The sequence below is a fragment of the Capra hircus genome, chromosome 19, assembly GCF_001704415.2.
Source record: "Capra hircus breed San Clemente chromosome 19, ASM170441v1, whole genome shotgun sequence".
Taxonomy (NCBI): domain Eukaryota; kingdom Metazoa; phylum Chordata; class Mammalia; order Artiodactyla; family Bovidae; genus Capra; species Capra hircus.
The window spans coordinates 47,114,923-47,140,977 of record NC_030826.1 but is presented as its reverse complement, the minus strand read 5'-3'; the positions used below and the strand labels follow the sequence as shown (position 1 = coordinate 47,140,977).

General features: G+C 38.0%; 1 protein-coding gene across 4 annotated transcripts in view; it reads right to left on the bottom strand.

Annotated features, from left to right (window-relative positions):
• The window catches only part of TANC2 (tetratricopeptide repeat, ankyrin repeat and coiled-coil containing 2), a 368,300-nt gene that overhangs the window by 231,487 nt on the left and 110,758 nt on the right, over positions 1 to 26,055 (bottom strand). For 2 of the 4 annotated variants that reach the window (XM_018065318.1, XM_018065319.1), the window contains exon 4: positions 6,919 to 7,101. In XM_018065318.1, the coding sequence (XP_017920807.1) occupies positions 6,919 to 7,101 (183 nt within the window). The remainder of the gene's footprint in view (positions 1 to 6,918; positions 7,102 to 26,055) is intronic. The other 2 variants (XM_018065320.1, XM_018065322.1) reach the window with 1 other exon arrangement.

Below are 26,055 nucleotides of genomic sequence, written 5' to 3'. Positions count from 1 at the left end.
AATAACTTCCATTCAAATATGCAAAAATTAGTAGAAAAGTATTTGCTATATATTAATACAAACTTCTACCTTATGTTTCTATAAAAATCTAAAGAGTAAATTTAATTATGTTGCAAATCCAGTATGTGCAACCACCAAAGAAAGAACTCTGTTGGATAATGCATGTTGTTGTTTAGGTGTTCAAAATATATATGCTGACAGAGACTCTCTCCTTAACTAAAATGTAATCAGGCTGCTCTGAGTCCTCTATCTACCAACCTACCTACCTACCTACCTACCTGCTGCTCAGTTGCTAAGTCATGTCTGACTCTTTGCAGCACCATGGACTGTAGCCCGCCAGGCTCCTTTGTCCATGGGATTTCCCAGGCAAGAACACTGGAGTGAGCTGCCATTTCCTTCTCCAGTGGATCTTCCCAATCCAGGGATCAATCCGTTGTGTCCGGCTTGGCATGTGGATTCTTTACCACTGAGCCATCAGTAGGTAGCCACCCATCTACCCACTGATGATTTTTAAAAGTGATACTCCATTTACAGTTATTACAGAATACTGGCTATATGCCCTGTGTTGTACAACACACCGTTGTAGCCAATCCCTATTGTTTGATGTCAAACCCAATTATTTGACAAGGCCTCAGCTTAGCCCAGCTGTAGCAAGAATCCTATGAAGTCAGCTCAGCAAGAATATCCCACACTTGGTATCTAATTACCCAGATCTTCAGCAAGAGTTTCCCTACCCTTGATTTCTCCTCTTAGGAATTTTTCATCCACTGCCACCCTGCCCAACGCGCTCCTTGGTTATAAATCCCTAGTTATAACCTAGTTATTTACTCTTACGCTATGTAGCATGAGTGTACTGAGATAAATCAGACTACAGAGACTAACATGATCTCCAGGCTCTTTATATTTCCAAAGTGGCTTTTCAATACTTTTCTCAAACTATGTTTCCACTTTATCCAAGGCATAAAATTAAAAGAAAAGTAACACTTATCAATTCTTATTATATGCTAGCTAGATTTTATGTTTAAGAAATGTTAATCTTCATAGCAACCCTGTTAATTTTTTCTAATAAAATTTACTAATGTACTCCTTGAATTTCAGTGGTTCTAAAAATTGCAAGACAATTATTCCTTTGCAAAGAACATATCATAAGTACACTACAATGTATCAAACTATGTAGGCTAACTATATAGGCTCTTTTTAATGTCAAAATAGCTTTAAGCAATTTTCCCAGGATGTCTCAGAACCAAGTTAATAATTTCATTTTATGAATATTGAAAACAATATTTTGGCCTTAGCTAGCGTCTAAAATAACTAGGCTGCAGCATGACTGTACTGGATATTGTGAATTATTTACCATCTAAATTGGACTGCCACATGGTCATTACAACCTATTGGTAGCAAATACTTTAAAAATCAGGCCAAAAAATCTTTTCCCAGAGGCTAGATACTAATCCATTTGACATCAGTATTTTTTTTGTTTTTTTGACATCAGTATTCTAAGGTTAACTCCCTACAACAGGAGAGGGACTTACTTAAGGCAATTAAATAAATTACTTGAAGGTCATGTTTCAAAGGCTCAGAATTCATATTTGACAGCTGACAGCAATCTATTTTATTATTTATTTCACACAAATCTGTTTTTAAATTTAATAATGATCATTATTAACATTTACTGGACTGCTTATTCTATGCCAGACATTGTCTTATGAGCTTTATACAAATCAACCCATCCAATTCTCTCAACAGTCTTATGAGGTAAATACTATTTTAATCCTTATTTTAGAAACAAGGAAACTGAAGTATAGAGACTTGAAGCAACTTTGCACAAGCTGACACAATTAGGAAAGGGCAGTCAGGGTCCATTTTGTTATAGAGCCTCTTGAGAATGGGTTTTACACATAGACACACAAACATTACAGAAGGGCATACAACAAAACGCATGTCTTGCTCCTCCTGCTTCTAAGTTCAAGCTATCATTTCTCCACTTCACCACCAAATGAATGCATGTGTGATATGTGTATGTTTGCATATCATTTAAAAACATAAATAGATGACTATTACTGATAAACAGACTTTTTTTACTACATAAACAGTATTACATATACACACACACATAATAATTTTTAAATTTGTTCACATTTATTTATAAAATAAACTCTTAGTAATACAATTGTTGGGTCAAAGATGATGAGCATTACAATTCTGACACCTATTTCAAACTGTCCTACAAAAACAGTGTGCCAATTTGCAGCTCTACTAACAGTATGAATACTCAAAATTTAACTTCTACTAAACTCAGAGTGTAAATTCATTAAGTGTGGATGAATAAACTAGTGGCACTCCCAATTTCTACATGTGAAGTAGCACCCTGAGGGACCTTATGATATTATGAACAAAAACATCTTGGAAAGATACTGAATAAGAAGCTCGAGAACAGTGGCAATTCTGTTACCACAGTTAACTAGGGCCAATGGTGTGTTTCTGCACTATCTCTTCCGTGCCTCCTCCTAAAGCAAAGCAATATCCAACTAAGCCAAATGACCCTTGAGGCATGACCAGCCTTCAGGTATTCTAGTTTCCCTATATTGCTTAAACCATGGCTATGTCTTATTACTTTTTTTTTTTTTCAAACAAAAAGTCTTAACTGATACACCAGATGCCTTGGGTAAATTCTATAAACCTCAATTTTTTCACTGGTAAAATGAACCTCATTTGGAGTTTAAAGGCTTAGGTATTAATTCTGGCTTTGATCTCTTCTTAGTTGTATTATTTTGGGAAAGACATTTTACCTTTCTAAGGCTTCATTTATTCATGTGTAAAATGGAGATACATGTGAAGAATATGTGTTTACACGGTATGTCACACAACAGGCACTCAAATGAGAATTGTTATCATTGTTACTATTACTCATTAAAGGTATAATTTTCAAAACATGACAAATTTTAAAGTTCCAAATTGGTATCTAATGTTCAATAGTTTTTAAAAACTTCTCACCAAATTTAAACAGTTTTGTCAACAATAACTGCTCACACATTTTGAGCATTTAGATCAAAGACAAAAGGAGAAGGGGGTGGCAGAGGTTAGATAGTATCAGTGACTCAGTGGACATGAGTTTGAGTAAACTCTGGGAAACAGCGAAGGACAGAGAAGCCTGGTGTGCTGCAGTCCCTGAGGTCATGAAGAGTCTGACACGACTTAGCAACAACAAATACATGTATTTATGCATGTATTAAGCAACTGGTAACCATCAAGGGACAGGTTTGACTATCCATGAGGTAGGAGGGATCGTTAACCCCACTTTGCAGATGAAGAAACAGAAGCAAGGGAGTAGTTAAGTGACTTTCTCAGGGCTGCAATACAGACACAAGTAGCATGACCACAGAGCCCATTCCTCTCTTAACCACTTTTACTGTAACCTGTTTTTGTACTGGATAGAGCTATACATACTTAAAAAAAAATTATATATATATATATACACACACACACATATACTTAGTTTTCAAGAATAATATCTTAATTCTTGAGAAGGCCTTTTTCCCCATTCTCACTCCCGTGAGACTAAAGATAAGTCAAAGTATTTGGAAACAGATCTTCATATACAACTGCGTGAAGGACTACGACAAACATGTTGAAAGTACAAAGGTTATAAAAAAACAGTAATAGGGAAATGTTACTCTTATGTTTTACTTGATAAAACAAACAAAAAGACAGACTGTCTTTCAATACTCTATTAACTTGTTAGACGGTAAAGACTTGTTAAAGGTCTGGAAAACACACCCATGGTTAATGAATGTGGGATTCTCTAGACCAGGGGTCCCCAACCTCCGAGATCTAGGGCCCAATGATCTGAGGTAGAGCTGATGTAATAATAATAAAGTACACAATCAATATAATGCACTAGAATCATCCCTAAACCAACCCCCTCAACCTGGTCTGTGGAAAAACTGTCTTCCATGAAACCAGTGCCAAAGAGGTTGCGGACCACTGCTCTAGACCCTCACAGGCCACTCATAACACATGTGCCGTCAAGTTCTGATAAACAGGTAAATCATATCATATTATTTCCCATTCCAGCTCTGCTAAAAATCCTACAGAGTAGGTTCCTATCATGATCATAAAAAACTCTGGCTTTTGCCCATGTCTTCAACTATTTGATACACCCCTCCCCTCTGACTTATTCTGCTGAGGTCACACTGCCTTCTCTCTAATTCTTCAACTCACCAGCACTGATTTCTGCTTTAGGAGTTTTGTTCTGGTTGTTCCCTCTGCCTGGAAGGCTCTGACCCCAGCCCTTCCCATGACTGGCTTCGTTTTGTTGTTCAGCATGTGAGCATGCTAAGTAGCTTCTGTCGTGTCTGACTCTTTGAGACTATGTGGACTGTGGCCAGGCTCCTCTGTCATGGTACTCTCCAGGCAAGAACACTGGAGTGGGTTGCCATGCCCTCCTCCAGAGGATCTTCCAGACCCAGATAGTGAACATGGGGCTCCTACACTGCAGGCACATTCTTTATCACTGAGCCTCAGTTCAAACAGCTCCTCTGATTCTCCCCAACCACTTTGCCCCAGTCTTTCTCACTCCCTTTTCCTACTTTATTACCCTTACAGTACTTGCTATCTAAAATTATTTATTTATTGGTTATTGTTTATTACAGCTCCCTCACAACTGGAATGTAAACATCTTCAAAGGCAGGGGCTTCAGGTGCCTCTTCCTGCACTCTGTCTATTGTATCTAGAGCAGTGCCTAATCTAGTAGGTCCTAAACAAGGAGCACAGAAAAACAAGCAAACCACCTTGATGGTAGCATAGACAGGGGACTAAATATTAGACAAAGTCAGGAAGAAAACAGAAAAAGATAACTATTCTGGCCCTACTTGTTCAGTTTGGTTGTAATATGAATATAAGCAAGATAAGGTAGCTGGAAGTTTAAATGAATGGAAATGGATAAATTAGTAAGTGTAGCCCTAATGGCCATATTCAATTAATGTATTTTGTTAAGAACAATTCTCTGAAGGACATTCCCTTATGGTCAGCTAATCTTTTTCCATTCAATGTTCTTTTTACTTATTTATACCAAAATATAATTAGGAAAGGAAAGATAACTGATGAGTAATCTACTAAATAATCTTTTTAATTTAAATTCCAAAGTAATTTCATTCTGGGTTAAACCAGAAGATTTTTATCACCTAATTCACTTGGCAGAAAATTTGCCACAGAAAAGTTTTCACGGCATCCTCTTTCAGGAGATAGATTTCTTTTGTTCAGATATTTTAAAATGCATCTTCAAACTTAAAACTCTTAGGGCTTTGAAAATCTCTTCAGTGAATAAAACAAAATGATCTGAGAGGATACTTACCTTTCAAGCATCGTAATATTAAACCTGCATAGTTCACACGTATAATTAACCAAGGATGCTTACTGCTGCTTCCCTCTACCACCTCTCTGTTTCCAGGCATGTTGTTGGTTTTGTCGTCATATGTACTTATCTTTCGGGTTACCTAAAGGTTGTCTATTTAAGCTGAAGTTCAAACTGGAGTAGTCAAATGGGACAGGAAAGTGGTATCTCTAAAATCTTGGGCAATACAGCTAAGTTCTATAAGGAAACAATTTTTCTTGCTATTTCTTCCCATATGTGTGGTAAAATGAAGCACATCACTTGGCAGCCATTAGATTTGGTTATTTGCATTTTCAGTAATCAATAATACCTTAAACTGTAAGCAAAAGGGGAAATTTCTAAGCATTGAAATTTTTATTCAAGACCAATTACATATAATTTTCCTATTTTTAGATAACAGAAGGAATAAGTATTTTAATAAAATGCTATTAAGCTATTTTATTGATTTTTACCTAATCCAAGAATCAAAACAGACTTTGAGTCAGTCATTTGAAGATGCCTAAAACAAAAATAAACAATATAAGAGCATAACTTATGCTCTGCAGGTCTACAGAATAAATATCATCATTTTGATGAAAATTATAAACACTGTAATGCAAGTTTTATTCAAAATAGACGGAAGAGTCTGAAAATCTCATTTCCCCCCATCATTTTACTTTCTTTTGAACTGTTGTTTGATAATCAACTCTATTGTCTAACTCAATGCCAGACACATAGGAGGAAGTCAATACATCCTTTGGGAATGACTTCATTTCTTGCCTCCATACACTCATAATCCATTCAATGCCAGTCAACTTACTGATACTGGATATAAACTAATAACGTTAAAAGAAATCTAACAAAATGACCCAGGCATACATACTTTTGCACATAAGTATCATTTAACATATTAAATCTTCTTTCCTGAAAAAGCTTTAAGAGATAAAAGTTCATTTAGTAAAGACACAGTTTGATACCTAACAACTTGATCTGACTGTATAATACATACTGTGAGATCATGTTAAAGTCAATCCACAACCTATACTATAGTGAATATTTTAAGAAGTTGGAGAGGTAAACATGGAGAGTACCATGGAGAGGTTAACATCTAAATCAGCTGTTAAAAATAGGTATGAAAAATACAAATCAAGATTTCAGACAAAAAACTATGTACCCTTACTGAACTATGAAGCTTTCATTATTCTAAAATTACAATATCTCCATCTGGTAATCTGACATGAACAAGCTGATAAATGCAATCAGAACAACAGTATATTCTTGCAAAACCAGAAATTTCCTGAAAGCCTGGAAAAATATGTCCACAACAGATGGATCATTTAGAAAATAAATACATCAATCTGTCAAACGGAGCACTAGTCTAATTTCCTAAATTAAAATCAGTGGGAGCTCTACTTTCCAAGAGTCTGTGACATTAGAAAGGCCAAAGAGGAAAAACCTAGAGATGCACATAAACATATTTGCTATGATCTAGAGTGCATACTGTTAGGTTTCCTGTTAAACATACTCAACGTAGGTAAAGTCCTTACCAGTTAACTTCTTCACAGGTTGGAGCCGAACACTGATAGACTGATGTGTGAGTAAGGGGGAGGATGGAAGAGAGCGAGACATGCCCTCCATAATCCGAATGTGCTGCATACCTTCACTCACGGGAAGTGGTGGGACGGCGTAGTCTGGCTCAAAAGCACAGTCGCTTTCTGTGGAGATGCCACCTATGAGACAGGAGAAGACAGGACAAAAGAGCTGGTGAGAAGAGGTTCATCTCCTAAAATTCTTCTCTATTTAAACTGACTCAGCACGGTGCATACTGATACTGATTCTTCACTCTCAAAAGACAAAAAAGGTATTCCCAACACGTTCGTTCATTTCTCCATTACTGGGTACTTATTTTGAGGTCTAGCACTAAGAAACTGAACAAGAATAAGATAGGATTCCTCCTTGTAATGGTTCACTGTTTCATGAGCAATGTGGTCACATAATAATGACAGGGGACTTCCCTGGCGGTCAAGCAGTTGGGACTTCACCTCCAATGCAGGGGGTGGGGTGCAGGTTCAACCCCTGGTTAGGGAGCTGGGGTCTCACATGCCTCATGGCCAAAAAAACAGAACATAAAACAGAAGCAATATTATGACAAATTCAACGGGAACTTTGAAAATGGTCCACATCAAAAACAATCTTTAAAAAATAATAATTGTAGTACAACACAACAAGTGTTATAATTAGAACAACGATCTTCAATTGTCCCTGATAAGACCAACATGAAAGAAGATATTCACCTGCTTGACAATGCAATCTGTGCAATTCCTGGTAGGATCATTGTAACTATTTCTTATTCTCTTTCTCCAAGAATGCACATGAAAATACAAGTGGGTAAGACTAACATTATACGGTGATTTCTGAATCTGCTCAAACATTTAAAAAAAGAGTAAATGATATGTTATTTACTTCCACAGATATGCTGTTGGCTTCTACTTCTGGTAACAGCAGATTACATACTTCAGACCAATTTTGCCCAGTTGTAGAAAACTACAACTGTATATGTTTTTAAAATCTTCCTAAAGGCACTGGAGAGTTAACGGCATGATGAAGAATTACAAGAAGACTGAGACCTGTATGTGGGTTCGCTTTTCGTTTAGTAGCATCTGAAAGGCTAAGTCATTGACAATTTTACAGAGCTGGGAAGACAAGCTGGGAGAACCAAGTTTCTAAGAGGGACTTTGTTTGGAACCCCAAAGGGCTACATTCTAGGAGTGAGTATAAACCAAAACTAGACTGGCCTTTATAGAGACTGAAGCTCAGCTCCAAATGTGCACCAGAAAATCTAATCAAGGCAATCTCAGATTGCTTGCGCCTGCCAGAAACTATAAACATAAATCTTCTCAGAGGAAGATAACATCATCATAGGTCTCAGATTACTTCCACCATTTTCATATATAATATCTGACCCTTAACTAACAATAACAAAGAAACATAACATGAAAAAAGCAAGTCAGAAAGACTGAAAAATAAATAGCCTCAGAGGGAACACAGAGCAATAAGGAACAGAATTTAAAGTAGTATGCTTAACACCAAACAGATTAAAATACTTAGGAATGTATTTAACCAAGGTGAAAGATCTGTACATTGAGAACTATAAGATTCTGATGAAGAAATTGAAGACATAAATAAATGGAAAGATTTCCTGTGTTAATGGACTGTAATAATTATCAAAATGTTCTTCCTACCCAAACTAATCTACAGACCCAATGTAATCTCTATAAAAATTCCAATGACATTTTTTCACAGAAATAGAAAAAAAAAATCCTAAAATTCCTTCACAATCTTTCACAAAAGCTCTAAACAGCTAATGTAATCAAGAAATCTTGAGCCAGAAGAACAAAGCTGACACGTCCTCATTTCAAATCATGTTACAAAGCAGTAGTAAAACAGTTTGGTACTGGCATAAAAGCGGACACACAGATCAGTGGGAGAGAGCAGAGAGTCTAGAAATAAATCCACGCAGATGTGGTCAGCTAACCCTTGATAGGGCACCAAGAATACACAATGGGGAAAGGACCGTCTCTCCAATAAACAGTATTGGAAAAAGTGCATAATCACATGCGAAAAGTGAAACTGGATCCTTGTCTGACCCCACATACGAAAATCAACAGAAAATGGGTTAAAGACAGATGTAAGGCTATGGTTTTTCCTGTGGTCATGTATGGATGTGAGAGTTGGACTGTGAAGAAGGCTGAGCACCGAAAAACTGATGCTTTTGAACTGTGGGGTTGGAGAAGACTCTTGAGAGTCCCATGGACTGCAAGGAGATCCAACCAGCCCATTCTAAGGGAGATCAGTCCTGGGTGTTCTTTGGAAGGAATGATGCTAAAGCTGAAACTCCAGTACTTTGGCCACCTCATGCGAAGAGTTGACTCACTGGGAAGGACTCTGATGCTGGGAGGGATGGGGGCAGGAGGAAAAGGGGACGACAGAGGATGAGATGGCTGAATGGCATCACCGACTCAATGGACGTTGAGTTTGAGTGAACTCCGGGAGTTGGTGATGGACAGGGAGGCCTGGCGTGCTACGATTCATGGGGTCGCAAAGAGTCAGACATGACTGAGCAACTGAACTGAACTGATTGAAGCCCTGAAATCATAAAGTTCTTAGAAGAAAACCTTGGAGGAAAAATCCATGTAATTCATCTTGAAAATGATTTTGTTTTGGATTTGACATCAAAAGTACAACCAACAAAAACAAGTGAAACTATATCAAACTAAAAAGCTTTTGCACAGCAAAGGAAAGCGTCAACAAAAGGAAAAAGCAACCACAGAATGGGAGAAAATATTTGCAAACCATATATCTGAAAAGGGATTAATACTAAAAATATGTAAGGTAAACATACTCATAACAAAAACAAAACCTAATTAAAAATGGGCAAAGGATGTGAATAAATATTTTCCAAAGAATAAATATAAATAGTCAACAGGCACATGAAAAAGCAATCAACATCAACAATCATCAATCACAAAAATCAAAATCACAATGAGATACCACCTCACACCTGTTAGGACAGTTATTATCAAAATGTCAAAAGATAACAAGATTGGCAGTGACGTGGAGAAAAAGGAACCCCTATACATTGTTGGTGGGAATATAAATTGGTACAACCATTATGGAAAACAGTAATGGAGAGCCCTCAAAAATTAAAAATAGAACTACCATATGATCCAACTAACCTATTTCTGAGTATATACCAAAAGGAAATACAATCACTATCTCAAAGAGATATCTGCACTCCCATGTTCACTGCAGCATTATTCAAAGTAGCCACAATATAGGAACAACTTCAGTGTCTGCCAATGGATGGATGGATGGATGAAGAAAATGTGATTTTACACACATATACACACTCTCTCTCTCCAAGGAATACTACTCAGCCTTAAAAAAAAAAGGACTTCTTTTACTTGCAACAACATAGAACCTGGGGGACATTAAGCTAATAAACAGACACAGAAAGAAATATCTCCACATAATCTCACTTATATGTGGAATCTAAAAAAATAAGATCAAAATCATAGTAGCAGAGAGGAGAATGGTGGTTACCAGGTGCTAGGAAGTAGAGGCAAAAGGGAGATGTTGGTCAAAGGGTAAAAACTTTCAGTTATTAGATGAATAAGTTCTGGAGACCTAACGTACACCATGGTGGCTACAGCAAAAAAATAATATATTGTATACTTAAAATTGGAGAAGGAAATGGCAACCCACTCCAGTGCTCTTGCCTGAAGAATCCCAGGGATGGGGGAGCCTGGTGGGCTGCCGTCTCTAGGGTCGCACAGAGTCGGACACGACTGAAGCGACTTAGCAGCAGCATACTTAAAATACGCTAAGAGAGTAGATCTCAAATATTTTCACACAAACACACAAAAAGGGTAAACATGTGAGGTGGTGGATATCTTAATCGGCTTAATTGTGGCAATCATTTCACAATGTAATATTCATTAAATACCATGTTGCACACCTTAAATAGATACAATTTTTATTTGTCTATCATATCTCAATAAAACTGAGGGGAAATTTTTTTAAAAAACAAGCACATGGTATTACATGCAATACCACTTCACACTCAGTGTGATGCTGTTAAAACAACAACAGGGAAGTGTTGGTAAGGATGTGGAAAAACTAGAACCTTCATACACTGCTGGTGGGAATATGAGATGTTATAGCTGCTGTCTAAAACATTTTCGCAGTTCCTCAAAAAGTTAAGACACAGAATTACCATCTAATCCAGTCCAACCCTCTTCTAAGTGTATACCCAAAGGCAAAGAAAACAGGTTTTCAAGGAAAAACCAGGGCATTCACAGCAGCATTATTCAAAATAGCCCCAAACTGAAACGACTCAAACATCATTAGCTGGTGAATCAATAAAGAAAATGTGACATATTATGATGAAATATTATTCAGCAATAAAAATAGTGAAGGCTTGATTCATGCTACAACACTAATAAAACTTTGAAAACAGTATACTAAGTGAAAGAAGCCAGACTAAAAAATGCTACACGTTGTATGAAATGTTTATATGAAACATTTATATGAAATGTTCAGAAAAAGCAAATACAGAGAGAAAAGAGATTAGGTTTCGACTACAGGAATGGGGACTGAATGCTTAATAGGTACAGGTTTCCTTTTGGGGTGATGGATTATATAGCAGTGATGTTTGTATAACACTGTAAATGTACTAAAGTCCACTGAATTATACACAATAAAATGGTTAAAATTACCTCAATTAAAACTATTACATATATTTACCACCTACTTATGTATTTACTCAAACCAAAGCCTAGTAATCATTTCTTCCCATCACAGCCCCTTGCAACAAATGCAAAAGCTATTCTGCAGATTATCAATCTCGAGTAGAATTCAAATCTGCCATGTTCTCTTCATTTCTTCCATTATCACCATAGTCCAGATCACTCTATCTTTCCCCAAAACTTCTCTTGGTAGAAATCTTGGACTTATTCCTTATCTTCGGATTTCAGAAATTTTACCAGAATAGGTCTTAACTTTTTATTTCTCACTAGTCACTAGGTCCTTTCTTTCGCTACACTGACTAATTCTTCTCTTCCAATGGTTCTTTTCTCTTTCTCTCTGGAGCTGTGATCAGATGAATACTGTATTTCCTAGACCTATTTATCAAGTCTCTTTCTTAACAGATTTCTAATTTGGGGGCTTTCATAAATAGACATGAGACTGATTTATAAGGAATTACAGTATTTTACTATAATTTTATATGGAATTATAGTATTTTACACTTCCCAGGTGGCACAATGGTGAACAATCCGCCTGCCAATGCAGGAGATGCAGGTTTGATCCCTGGGTCAGAAAGATCCCCTGGAGTAGGAAATGGCAACCCACTCCAGTATTCTTGCCTGGAAAATTCCATGGATGAGGGAGCCTGGCGGGCTACACTCCATGGGGTCACAAAGAAACACGACTGAGCACATGCACGTAGTATTTCACATGTTGACAAACAAAGAGGTATATCATCAGTGTAACAGTTCCCTAATTAAAGAAAAATCAGAATTAGGTTTTTTTTTAAATATATATGTATCTAGAAGAATGCGTTGGACTTAGTGAAATACTTCTTTTCACTTGAAATTTTCCAATGTTAAATCTTGGCTGATAATTTTAGACTCTAATAATACTCCTTAAGGAATAATACTGCAATTAGTCCAGTATGGATGTCCTAGTTTACTTTTCTGCTTAAAAATATTTTTCCTCTATCTTCTCTGCCCTATAAATTGCGCTTGAACTCATTGTAGCTATAGAGAAAAAACTATAAAAATATGTTTCAGTGAATACATGGGGCATGTTCTTCCCTTGGAAGATCACAGGGCTGCAGGAGACCAAGTTCAATCAGAAGAGTGTATTTAAGACCTCTGTTCACTAACACTTTACTGGCCCAAGTAAGTCCAAGTAAGACATCAATGGACCATGGAAATACACTTGGCCCATTTCAGTGGGAACCACGAAAAACCTACACAGTAAAAGGAACGGATGAACAATTTTATAACCAATAAGGAAGTAAAAAATTTGAAATCCAATTTACCAAGCATGTAAGATGGTATCTGGGGCTTCCCAGGTGGCGCTAGTGGTAAAGAACCTACCTGCCAACGCAGGAGATGGAAGAACAAGGGTTCTATCCCTGGGTTGGGAAGATCCCCTGGAAAAGGGGATGGCAACCCACTCCCATTATTCTTTCCTGGAGATTCCCACGGACAGAGGAGCCTCGCAGGCTGTAGTCCATAGGATCGCAAAGAGTGAGACATGACTGAAGCAACCTGGTATGCATGCAAGATAGTATCTACTGGCACCCCAAACTACTGAGTCTCCACTTTCTATCTTTCTTTTTCCTACTACTCACTTTGTCCTGCTTCAGAATAAAAATTATTAAAATAATGTGATAGAGATATGGGCAGAAAAAATAAACTGCTAATATCACAGAAAAAAATTCAATTATGCTAGGTACCTGATAATTAAGCATTCAAAAGTTGCACTGAGAAAGCACAAGGATATCAAGTATATGGACACTAAAGTAATGTTAGAAGCAATTATGATTCAATAAAAATTTCAGTCTTCACTAAGTCTTATATTCAGTACAGATGATTATAAAATATTAAATTTCAAGTTACTGAAGAAATTCTTTAGCCAAAGGCCATACCTGTTCTACAGAATTGCCTTCTAATTTTTCAAGTTGCATAAATGACCACAAATAAAACTTATAGATCAAAAGCCTTTAGCATGATAATTCATTGAACTGTACATATAATTCAATGAATTATCATGCTAAAGGCTTTTGATATAATTTGTGAATTTTCCAGTTTATATGTTATTAAAAGCTTATTTGTAAAAAGTACTCAGAGAAAAAAAAAACCAGCACAGTGATAAACTTAAAACCAATGGGCTTTTACATATTTTATAAACAAAGGAGTTTTGCCTAAAATTATTCCAAATGTCCTTTTAACTTATATCACTCCATTACTCAGTAACAGTCTCATAACAAGTCCATATATCAAGCAGGAAACAGGCCAAGAGAAAAGTAATAACTAGTACAGGGTATGTATCAGATAGCATGACTGTCTTAGTTAAAAAATTTTGAGAAATCTACCCGAAAAAAAAAAAAAAAGCCACTAGGGAAAAAAAAAAAAAGGTGAGTTAGGCAAACCCAAAGGTTACAGAGTCCATATTCAAGAAGCAGGTGTCTTTCTATATTTCAGCAATGAATATGTGGAATATAAAAAAATTAAACCAGTAACATTAAAACAGCACTGTTAAAAACATGAAATTAGGAATAAATCTAACAAAATATGTACAATATTTGTATGCTAAAAACTACAAAACACTGATGAAAGAAATTGATGACCTAAATGAAGAGATATACTATGTTCATGGATCAGAAGATTTTATGATGCTAAGCGTCAAACTGATCTATAGATTTAAAGTAATCCTAATGAAAATTCAGTGGGCATTTTTTTTGGTAGAAATCAAAAAGCTGATTTTAAATTTTTACGTAAAAATAAAGGGACTAGGATAGACTAATTCTGAACAATAAAATCAATGTTTGGACTCTGGCAGTACCTAACTTCAAGACTAATCTCAAGTTACTGCAATCTAGAGAGCAGGTGGTATTGGCAAAAAGAATGGACACAAAATCAATGGAACACAATAACTCAGAGGCACTGGCAAAGTTCTCAGCCCAGGGGCGCAAGCTCACCAAAATCACAGGGCTAGAGATGCTGCCCCCCACCCACTCCCACGTTAAAATTACATTATTATTTACTGCAGTTAATTTTATCCAGTATACTATGTTCACCTTTCAGCAGAAACTTACAAGGCACACTTGAATAAACACAAATAAACAAACAAACAAAACAACCCAGCACAAGGAGACAGTACATGCATCAGACCAGCCTCAGATGAGGCAAGGATGTTGAAGTTATGAAATTGTGGATTTTAAAAATGAAATACTTAGGTATAATTCTAACAAAATATACAGAAGATCTATGAGGAAGACTACAAAACCTCTTGATGAAAGAAGTCAAAGAAGATCTAAATAAATGGAGAGAAACTCCACATTCATGAATGCACAGGATCAAAACTATAAAAATGTCAATTCTCCTCAAACTAATAGACTTACTACCAACCCAATAATCTCAGTAATTTATTTTGTTGACCTTGACTCTATCACTGATGTGGAGAGGCAAAAGACCCAGAATAGCCAACCTGATATTTGAAGGAGAGGAACAAAGATGGAGGACCAATACTACTGAACTTCCAAGACGTCCTACAAAGCTACAGTAATAAAGACACCATCGTACTGATGAAAGAAGAGACAAGGAAATCAATGCAACGGAAGAGAAAGCCCAGAATAGACCCACGTAAATACCGCCAAAGGAGCAAAGGCAACACAATGGAGAAAAGAGGAGTCTTTTCAACAAATGATCTTTAGACAACTGGACATCCATAACCCAAATAATAAATTTAGACACAGACCTTACATCCTTCACAAAAAATTAACTCAAAATGGATCACAGAGTTAAATGTAATGTGCAAAAGTGTAAAACTCTGGGAATATCACATGGAAAAATCTAGGTAACCTTGAGTATGGTGATGAGATTTCAGAAACAGTCCCAAAGGCATGATCCTGAAAGAAATAATTGATGATCTAGACTTCATTAAAATTTAAAGTGTCTGCTCTGTGAAAGACACTGCTAAGAAAATGAGAACCCAAGCTTCATATTTAAAATTTTTTAAATATCCAAAGTATACAAACTCAATGACAAGAAAAAAAAAATTAAAACACGGGCAAAAGACCTGAACAGACACCTCACTATAGAAGCAAATAAGCAATAAGAAGAAGATATTCAACACCATATGTCATTAGAGAATTATAAATTAAAACAACACAAGATACCACTGCACACTTATTAGAATGGTCAAAATCCAAAGCACTAACAACACCAATTGCTGGTGAGGATGTGAAGCAATAGCATCTCTCATTCACTGCTGGTGGGAATGAAAAAATGGTACAGCTACTTTGGAAGACAACTTGGCAGTTTCTTACAAACTAAACATACTCTCACCTTTCAATCCAGCAGTCATGAAATGAAAACTCATTTCAATGAACTGAAATCAACACAAAAACCTGCACATGGATATTAATGGCAGCTTTATTAACAACAGTCAAAACCTGGAAGCAACCAAGATGCCCTTTCAGTAGGTGAATGGATAGTACATCCAAACACCTGATATTATTCAGCATTAAAAATTTTTGTAACTTATTCAGGTTGTGAATACCACTGCTGCTGCTGCTTTAGGTATGATTTTGTTCCTAAAGAAAGTCCACATACTCCTGGCACAAGGTTTGCAGTTATAGACCTGAGAATGAGATCATCATAAACAGTAAGCATTCAGCTATAAGGCCAGCTATACATTTTCACTGTGCTTACCTACTAATTCTCCTGCTCTTAGTAATAATCTAATCCACAGGGACCTTAACTGCCTTTCTATTCTATAAGGGCACCATGCTGGTCTACTACTTCGATAATTTCACGCTGATAAGACTTGGTGAACAAGAGGCAGCAACTGATCTAAACACTGTGATAAAATACATGCATGCATGCCAGAGGGTGGGAAATAAATTCCACAGAAATTCGCAGGTCTTCCACACTGGTAAACTTTCTGTGAGCCCTACGGTGTTGAGCAATTCAAGACATCCCTTCCAAGGCGAAGAAGGTGTTGTACCTACTCTCTTTTAATACTGAGAAAGAGGTACAATGCCCAGGAGACCTCTTTGGAATTTTGAAGCAATCTGTACCTCCTTTGGGCAGGCAACTATGAACCATTTACCAAGATTGTTTGATGTGAGGAGGCTCACAACACTTGACGTCTCTGCAACACTTATGGGCTGCTGTAACAGCTGCTTTGCCACTTGGGTTACATAACCCAAGTGCTTGATGTACCAGTGCTAATTAGGGATTCTTCAACGGTTACTGCACAACTTTAGGTGAACTCTGGGCAGATCTCTAGAATTTTGTAAAAAAAGCTATGCCATCCTGTGCAAATAACTATTACTGTTTTGTGAAAAACAGCTTTTGGCTTACCACAGGGCCATAATAAATGCTTGCTCAGAAGTGAGAAATAGATTTAAGGGACTAGAACTGATAGACAGAGCGCCTGATGAATTATGGATGGAAGTTTGGGACACTGTACATGAGACAGGGATCAAGACCATCCCCAAGAAAAAGAAATGCAGAAAGGCAAAATGGCTGTCTGAGGAAGCCTTAAAAATAGCTGTGAAAAGAAGAGAAGTGAAAAGCAAAGGAGAAAAGGAAAGATATACCTATTTGAATGCAGAGTTCCAAAGAATAGCAAGGAGAGATAAGAAAGCCTTCTTCAGAGATTAGTGCAAAGAAATAGAGGAAAACAATAGAATGGGAAGGACTAGAGACCTCTTCAAGAAAATCAGAGATACCAAGGGAACATTTCACGCAAAGATGGGCTCGATAAAGGACAGAAATGGTATGGACCTAACAGAAGCAGAAGATATTAAGAAGAGGTGGCAAGAATACACAGAAGAACTATACAAAGAAGATCTTCACGACCAAGATAATCACGATGGTGTGATCAGTCATCCAGAGCCAGACATCCTGGAATGTGAAGTCAAGTAGGCCTTGGGAAGCATCACTATTAACAAAGCCAGTGGAGGTGATGGAATTCTAGTTGAGCTATTTCAAATCCTAAAAGATGATGCTGTGAAAGTGCTGCACTCAATATGCTAGCAAATTTGGAAAACTCAGCAGTGGCCACAGGACTGGAAAAGGTCAGTTTTCATTCCAATCCCAAGGAAAGGCAATGCCAAAGAATGCTCAAACTACTGCACAACTGCACTCATCTCACATGCTAGTACAGAGAAGGCAATGGCAACCCACTCCCGTACTCTTGCCTGGAAAATCCCACAGACAGAGGAGCCTGGTAGGCTGCAGTTCACGGGGTCATGAAGAGTCGGACACGACTGAGCGACTTCACTTTCACTTTTCACTTTCATGCACTGGAGAAGGAAATGGCAACCCACTCCAGTGTTCTTGCCTGGAGAATCCCAGGGACGGCTGAGCCTGGTGGGCTGTCTTCTATGGGGTCATACAGAGTCTGACATGACTGAAGCGACTTAGCAGCAGCAGCAGCAGCAGACGCTAGTAAAGTAATGCTCAAAATTCTCCAAGCCAGGCTTCAGCAATATTTGAACCGTGAACTTCCAGATGTTCAAGCTGGTTTTAGAAAAGGCAGAGGAACCAGAGATCAAATTGCCAACATCCACTGGATCATCAGAAAAGCAAGAGAGTTCCAGAAAAACATCTATTTCTGCTTTATTGACTATGCCAAAGCCTTTGACTGTGTGGATCACAATAAACTGTGGGAAATTCTCAAAGAGATGAGAATACCAGACCACCTGACCTGCCTCTTCAGAAACCTGTATGCACATTAGGAAGCAACAGTTAGAACTGGACATGGAAAAACAGACTGTTTCCAAATAGGAAAAGGAGTACATCAAGGCTGTATATTGTCACTCTGCTTATTTAACTTATATGCAGAGTACATCATGAGAAATGCTGGGCTGGAGGAAACACAAGCTGGAATCAAGATTGTCGGGAAAAATATCAATAACCTCAGATATGCAGATGACACCACCCTTATGGCAGAAAGTGAAGAGCTAAAGAGTCTCTTGATGAAAGTGAAAGCGGAGAGTGAAAAAGTTGGCTTAAAGCTCTATATTCAGAAAACTAAGATCATGGCATCCAGTCCCATCACTTCATGGCAAATAGATGGAGAAACAGTGGAAACAGTGGCTGACTTTTTTGGGCTCCAAAATCACTGCAGATGGTGATTGCAGCCATGAAATTTTTTAAAAGATGCTTACTCCTTGGAAAGAAAGTTATGACCAACCTAGACAGCATATTAAAAAGCAGAGACATTACTTTGCCAACAAAAGTCCATCTCGTCAAGGCTATGGTTTTTCCAGTAGTCATGTAAGGATGTGAGAGTTGGACTATAAAGAAAGCTGAAAAAAAGAAAAATGAGCACCAAAGAATTGATGCTTTTGAACTGTGGTGTTGGAGAAGACTCTTGAGAATCCCTTGGACTGAAAGGAGATCCAACCAGTCCATCCTAAAGGAGATCAGTCCTGAGTGTTCATTGGAAGGACTGATTTTGAAGCTTGAATCTCCAATACTTTGGCCACCTGATGCAAAGACTGACTCATCTGAGAAGACTCTGATGCTGGGAAAGATTGAAGGCAGGAAGAGAAGGGGATGACAGAGGATAAGATGGTTGGATGGCATCACCAACTCAATAGAGATGAGTTTGGGTACATTCCTAGAGTTGGTGATGGACAGGGAGGCCTGGCGTGCTACAGTCCATGGGGTCGCAAAGAGTCGGACACGACTGAGCGACTGAACTGACTGACTGACTGACTGACATGGGCCACCATGTTACCATGTGACCTGGGCAGCCCATCATGAACTAAGCTTTGTTGGATCAACAAAGCACTATGGTTGGGTGTGTACAGTCACTCAGTCATGTCCAACTCTTTGTGACGCTATGGAGTATACAGTCCATGGAATTCTCCAGGCCAGAATACTGGAGCGGGTAGCCATTCCCTTCTCCAGGGGATCTTCCCAACCCGGGGATCGAACCCAGGTCTCCTGCATTGCAGGTGGATTCTTTACCAGCTGAGCCACAAGGGAAGCCATGAGTATGTACTGAATTACTTCATTATCAAAAGGAAGAGTTGTATAGGAGACTGGGCTTGAGCAGACACTGAAGGCATAAGTAATTTGCATAAGCAAGTGGCCCAGAAGCCCAAGGTTCCTGCTATAGTGCTCATTTTCTCTCAACTTGGATGTATTAATATTTTATCTCATGGAGAATTCTCTATGACCAACCTAAGGAAAAAAAAAGGAAGCTGGTTGACTCATAGCTCTCCATGATAACACGCAGATAACAATAATACTACTGTACGATTCTGGGTCCTGAAGGACAGTGGTGAAGGGAACACCTTCCAGGGGCAGAAGTTTGAACAGGGTATCTAGTTGTTCATTTTGCCTGGAAGGAGAGATGACAGAGGTACTGTTGTATACCAACTCCTGGATGGTGTTTAATGGTATGACTGGATATCCAGAGATTCAGAAGGAATGATTAGAGAACTGGTGACAAGGAATTCTGGAGATAAGGTATATGGACAGACCTCTTTGAAAGGGCACAGAGTATGAAACAATTTATGTCCCCTGTGAACGCTTACCAAAGAGCAAACTCTACAGAGAAGATGCTTAATAACCCTGAACGTAAGATAACCAGTTTGGAGGACTCAGCTAGTCTCTCTAATCAGCCATTCTATCTTTGTCCAACGGGCTTGTTAACAAAGAGGCCATGATAGCAGGAATGCAATTTCTACATGGGCTCTGCAATATGGACTTCTGCTTACCAAGGCCAACCTGACTACAGCCACAGCTGAGGGTCCAACCCACCAAAAGTTCACACATGCAGTGCAGAAGAGGCAGGTGGATACCTCCAATACAGTACCCTTCTCAGGATGGTCAGTCAATTGTCTCGCTACTCACTTCTAGTCTCTAGAGACTTCCTCTTCCTTCTTAGTAAATATATTATGAATTTAAAATAAATATTGCTTATAGTGTCAAGGTTTTCAGATTGTCTTAGTCTGCCCCCTTGTGGGAACCAATGCTTGAATTTTTCACTAAAAATAAAACTTATTAAATCCAGCCTAGTCCTCAAACAAAACAAAGCACTAAGTGTATTTACTAGATAATAATTTTACCTAGGCTTCAGTAGTAGGTTCCTTCCTCATCCTTTGTTACTCAACTCTTCATGACTCTTCATTAAAATTCATGAAGGTTTTCAAAGAGGTTTTGTCATTTTTATCTCTTACCAGAAAAATTCAGATAAATTTTTAAATGAAAATATTTCTAAATATCCAACATACCTATTTTAACCTTTTTAGCTGCTCTTTTATTCTTTTTCATTCATAAATATGTATAAGCAAGGAATGACTTCTATAAGCCTTCTAGTGTTCACTAGGCTAATTACCATATTAACTAGGATCCTTAATGTTCTGACACAAAATGTGCTAAGGGTTGCATATTCCAAGTGTGTAAGCTATTGCTAAATAAATTATCATGAACCACTCTGAAAATCTGAACACTCATAGATGAGGAAATGGTGGAATAAATTATGATTTAGCTAAAAAGGATTATACAGATTTTAAGAAATTAGAATTTAAGGATGTTCCTGGAGGGATGGCCATGCTATACTGTTAACTGAGGGAGAAGAAAACTAAAATTGCATTTTATATGTTTAAATATTCCAACTAACACAAACACACACACATCCATGCTTGTGCCAGTATGAATTTAGGGGAAAACATGGAAGGATACAGACTGAATATAGTTAATACTAGTTACTTCCAGGGAGTGGAAGAGGAAGAGGAAGAAGCCCTAACATATCATTTTTATATGTCTACATTGTTTGGTAAAAATAATTTTTTACTTAATATGATTACTATTACTCACATTAAAAAATACAGTGTGATTGATATATATATATAAACACATTCTGACACATCCCGAGTACCCTAAGATAATAAGAAACTGGTAAAATAATAAGAAACTGGTTACTGGAGGGCCAATTTCAAGGTTAATTTTTTTGGAAGAAAGTATTACAGAAAGAATATCAATAAGTTAAATCTCAGAAGACACATACGTCTAGAAATAGAGACACTTCAGCAGGCTTCCCTGGTGCCTCAGCGGTAAACAATCTGCCCGCAAGGCAGGAGACGCAGGTTCATTCCCTAGGTTGGGAAGATCCCCTGGAGGAAGGCATGGCAACCCACTCCAGTATTCTTGCCTGGAGAATCCCATGGACAGAGGAGCCTGGTGGGCTACAGTCCATAGTGTTGCAAAGAGTCAGTCACAACTGAAGCAACTTAGCACACATGGAGAGATTTATCATTTAAGGTCAGATCTTTTCAAGTCTGTTGATCCAACCACCAACAAACAAATTTGTGTTTTAAATATCAGAATGAAAAGATTCTAAATACATGCTACCAATAAGGCTGATTTGAAACTTTCTGTGTAGATTAGTGTAAAGTCTGAAATATTTTCCTACTGAAAATAATACACACTTCACAGCATTATTCTGAGAATTAAATGAGGATTAAATTAAATTAGAGAATTAAATGAGGATTCTGTGAAGGCACCTCGTTCAGAGCTCGGCACATATGTGTTATTAATTTTTTTCTTTATTCCTAAAGCAATCTATGTTGAAAGCAAAATAATTTTTATCAGAATGAGAAAGTACTAAAATAACAAAATAATCCTGTACATGAGTGATGTCACTATGCCAGATACACTATTACACTGAGATGAAGAAATGATATACTGAGTATTGAAACAATTTTCCTTACCATTCTATAGAATACTATTGGTTTACTAAAGAAATCATTGTCACCAGACTAAAGAATAATTTGTATATGTTTCAAGTGCATGAGCATTTCACTTTTACAAATTTTTTATTTACAAGGAAAGAAAAAGAACCAGGAGACAGCATATTTGAAAATTTCGTATATTATTACTATAGATACACCAATGTGTAATAATCAAATGAAACTGGCTACAAATAATGGGAATTACACAAACTCAAACACTGTACTATTTCCCAGTCTTCCAGCATGAGTGATCTTAGGCATTATTATACTAATATACATCTTGCATACCAGAGTCTAACGCCTGCGTGATGCTATCTTTGCAGAAGTGAATCAAAACTGGGTTTCAACCATATCACAATGGCTCACGTACCTATTCAGTATTTAGAACCAGTAAGGTCTGCTTATGTATAGAATCTCTAATGAAAAATCATTTGATTCAGAAAATGGAGCTACTACAAAAACAAAAAAACAATTCTGATGAAGTAACCCATGATTCCCAAAATACAGAAAGAGAATTCCTAGAACTGATAAGTTTCCTTCATCAATTCAATGGCCTAAATGTGGACACTGGCACTGTGCTAGACGCTAAGATCCTACCATTCATGAACTTCTAGACTGCTAAGAAAAATAGAGATCCAACAGACAAATAAGACCAAATATAGTAAATAATATAACCCAATAATATACAAAATGCTACAATGGAAAGCAGAAAATAGCCACCCAATCTTAGAAGATTATACTAGGGTCAAACTGTCACAATCAGTTTTACAGTCTTATTTTAAAAAGAGCCTCATTTCACAAATCAATAGACAGTTGACAGTCTGACAAACTACACACATCCAACAAATTTCTCACACTGCTGCTTTACTTCCTCAGCTACGTAAGTAACAGAGGTGAATATCGGATTCATATGTGTCCTGGGTACATCCACATACTTTCCCGTGCGCGCTGACTGCTGGATATTCGTGCATTCCTTCATTCGACAAATACTGGAAAAACTTTCTGTGCAAGTGTTCCACGGCTAGAGTGGTGGATCAGACAAAGTCTCTGCTCAGATGAAACTAATTTTCCAAGTGCTCAGACAACAATGAACAAGTAAATAAACACCAGTAGTGGCAATTATGAAGAAGATTAGAGCTGAGTGTTTAGGAGGTCAAAGAGAAGGCCACTCTTTCCTAAGCAGAAACCCATAGTTCTTTAGTCAAGAAGGCACAAATGTACAGACCCTGAAAACACTCTTTAACACGTTTAAGCGTTTAAGCAAAAAAGGCCAACGGAGATGAAACAAAGTGGATAATGAAGGGAGTGGGAGGTTGTAAAGTACGAGGGAAAGGGCAGTTCACGTCAGGTTATACAAGGAATGATAAAGACTTTACAGTTTATTCTGAATGTGACAAGAAGACACTAGGGAATATCTTTTCAAATGTGGGGAAATAATGACTTGATTTGTTTTAACAAAAGCAGTAAAAGCTATCAAATGGACAACAGATTATATGTTGGCAAGAATAGAAATAAAAAGTTAGGACACTCTAACAGTAGTAAAGAAATGATGGTATTTCAGATGAAAATGGCAACAATACAGGTGGTGTGGAAATGACAGAAAATGTATCTTAAAAAAGAATAAACTCTTAAAGCATTAGAAAACAAAACAAAAAATCAATAATGGAGGAGAAATGTTCAGAAATCCACCAGAGACAGAAACTAGATGCAACTGTAGTGGGGAAATTATAGGCCAGAGTATGTGTAGGAGGATAACTGTGAGAGATGAGAGTGTTTCAGGTCTGTTTTAACCACAAAAGCAAGACATGCAAGGAGCAGGAAGTGCCCAGGGGCAGCAATCTCAAGGAGTGGGGTGGAGTCTGATTTAGTCGGGCCATCTCCCATCTCCTACACTTGACAGCAGATGACATCCTAAACTAGGATAGTGAGTGTGGGTACATTGAGTCAGAATCCACTGTATCTGAGAGACAGAGCAAAGGCCAAGCTAGTTAGTTAACACACAGGAGGGACCCTTCATGTCCAAAGGATAAGACACCTCACCAGGCACCTTATCTTACATGTCTGCCATTATAACTATAAAAAGAAAGTGAAATCGCTCAGTCGTGTCTGACTCTTTGTGACCCCATGGGCTGTAGTCTACCAGGTTCCTGCATCCATGGGATTTTCCAGGCAAGAAAACTGGAGTGGGTTGCCATTTCCTTCTCCAGGGGATCTTCCCAGCCCAGGAATTGAACCCGGGTCTCCCGTATTGTAGGCAGATGCTTTACCGTCTGAACCACCAGGAAAGCCACCAGAAGGGACATTAAATAGCGACGGTATCTGCAATCAGGCAGGGGAGGTTATCATGCATTTTGGCCCTCTACAGGCGTAACAGATGTTTAAAGACAATGTTTGTTGCTTCCGTGATGGTTCAGTGATAAAGAATCTGCTTGCCAATGCAGGAGATGCAGATTCGATCCCTGGGTTGGGAAGATTCTCTAGAGGAGGAGATGGCTACCTATTCCAGTATTCCTGCCTGGGATATCCATGGACAGAGAAGCCTGGTGGGCTACAGTCTATGGGGTCACAGAAGAGTTGGACATGACTTAGCGACTAAACAACGTTTGTTCTGAACAGACTGGCATCTGTTGTGGTTGGTTGGTATTTATGGCATACAAATTATTAAATATTTTGAATATTACCCTCTAGACAGGCAAACACAAAATATAATAAAATGGAAGGACTCTGGTTCTAGGTGAAAATGAAGAACGCATGTTCTAAGTTGCTACAGTCATGTCCGACTCTGTAATCCTATGGACTGTAGCCCCTCAGGCTCCTCTGTCCATGGGATTTTCCAGGCAAGAATACTGGAGTGGGTTGCCATTTCCTTCTCCAGGGGATCTTCCTGACCCAGGGATCAAACCCACATCTCCTGTGTGTCTTGTAATGCAGGTCAATTCTTTACCACTGAGCCATCAGAGAAGCCAATGGCAGCTGTAGGGAATGTTTAAATCCATTCTGACCAAAGGATCAGTGGTATGAGGAATGTAACAGAACTGCAAGGGGAAATAGATAAACCCACACTTATGGTCTGAGATTTCAATATTCCTCTCCTAGTAATTGACAGAATGAGCAGACAGAAAACCAGCAAAGATGCAGAAAACTTGAACAATATCATCAATTAACTTGACCAGACTGACATTTGTAGCACCTTCTACCTCCCCTCCGAAGAACATAATACACATTTTTTTAAAAATTTATTTTAATTAGAGGCTAATTACTTTACAATATTGTGATGTTTTTTGCCTTACACTGACATAAATCAGCCACAGGTATACAGGTGTCCCCCGCCCTGTCCCAACCCCCCTCCCATCCCATCCTCTTCCTATCCCATCCCTCCCCATCCCATCCCCTTCCATCCCATCCCCTTCCATCCCATCCCTCCCCATCCCATCCCCTCCCCGTCCCATCCCTCTGGGTTGTCCCAGTGCACCGGCTTTGAGTGCCCTGTTTCAGGCATCAAACGTGGACCAGTCATCTACTTCACATATGGTAATATACATGTTTCAATGCTATTCTCTCAAATCATCCCACCCTCACCTTCTCCCACAGAGTCCAAAAGTCTGTTCTTTACATCTGGGTCTCTTTTGCT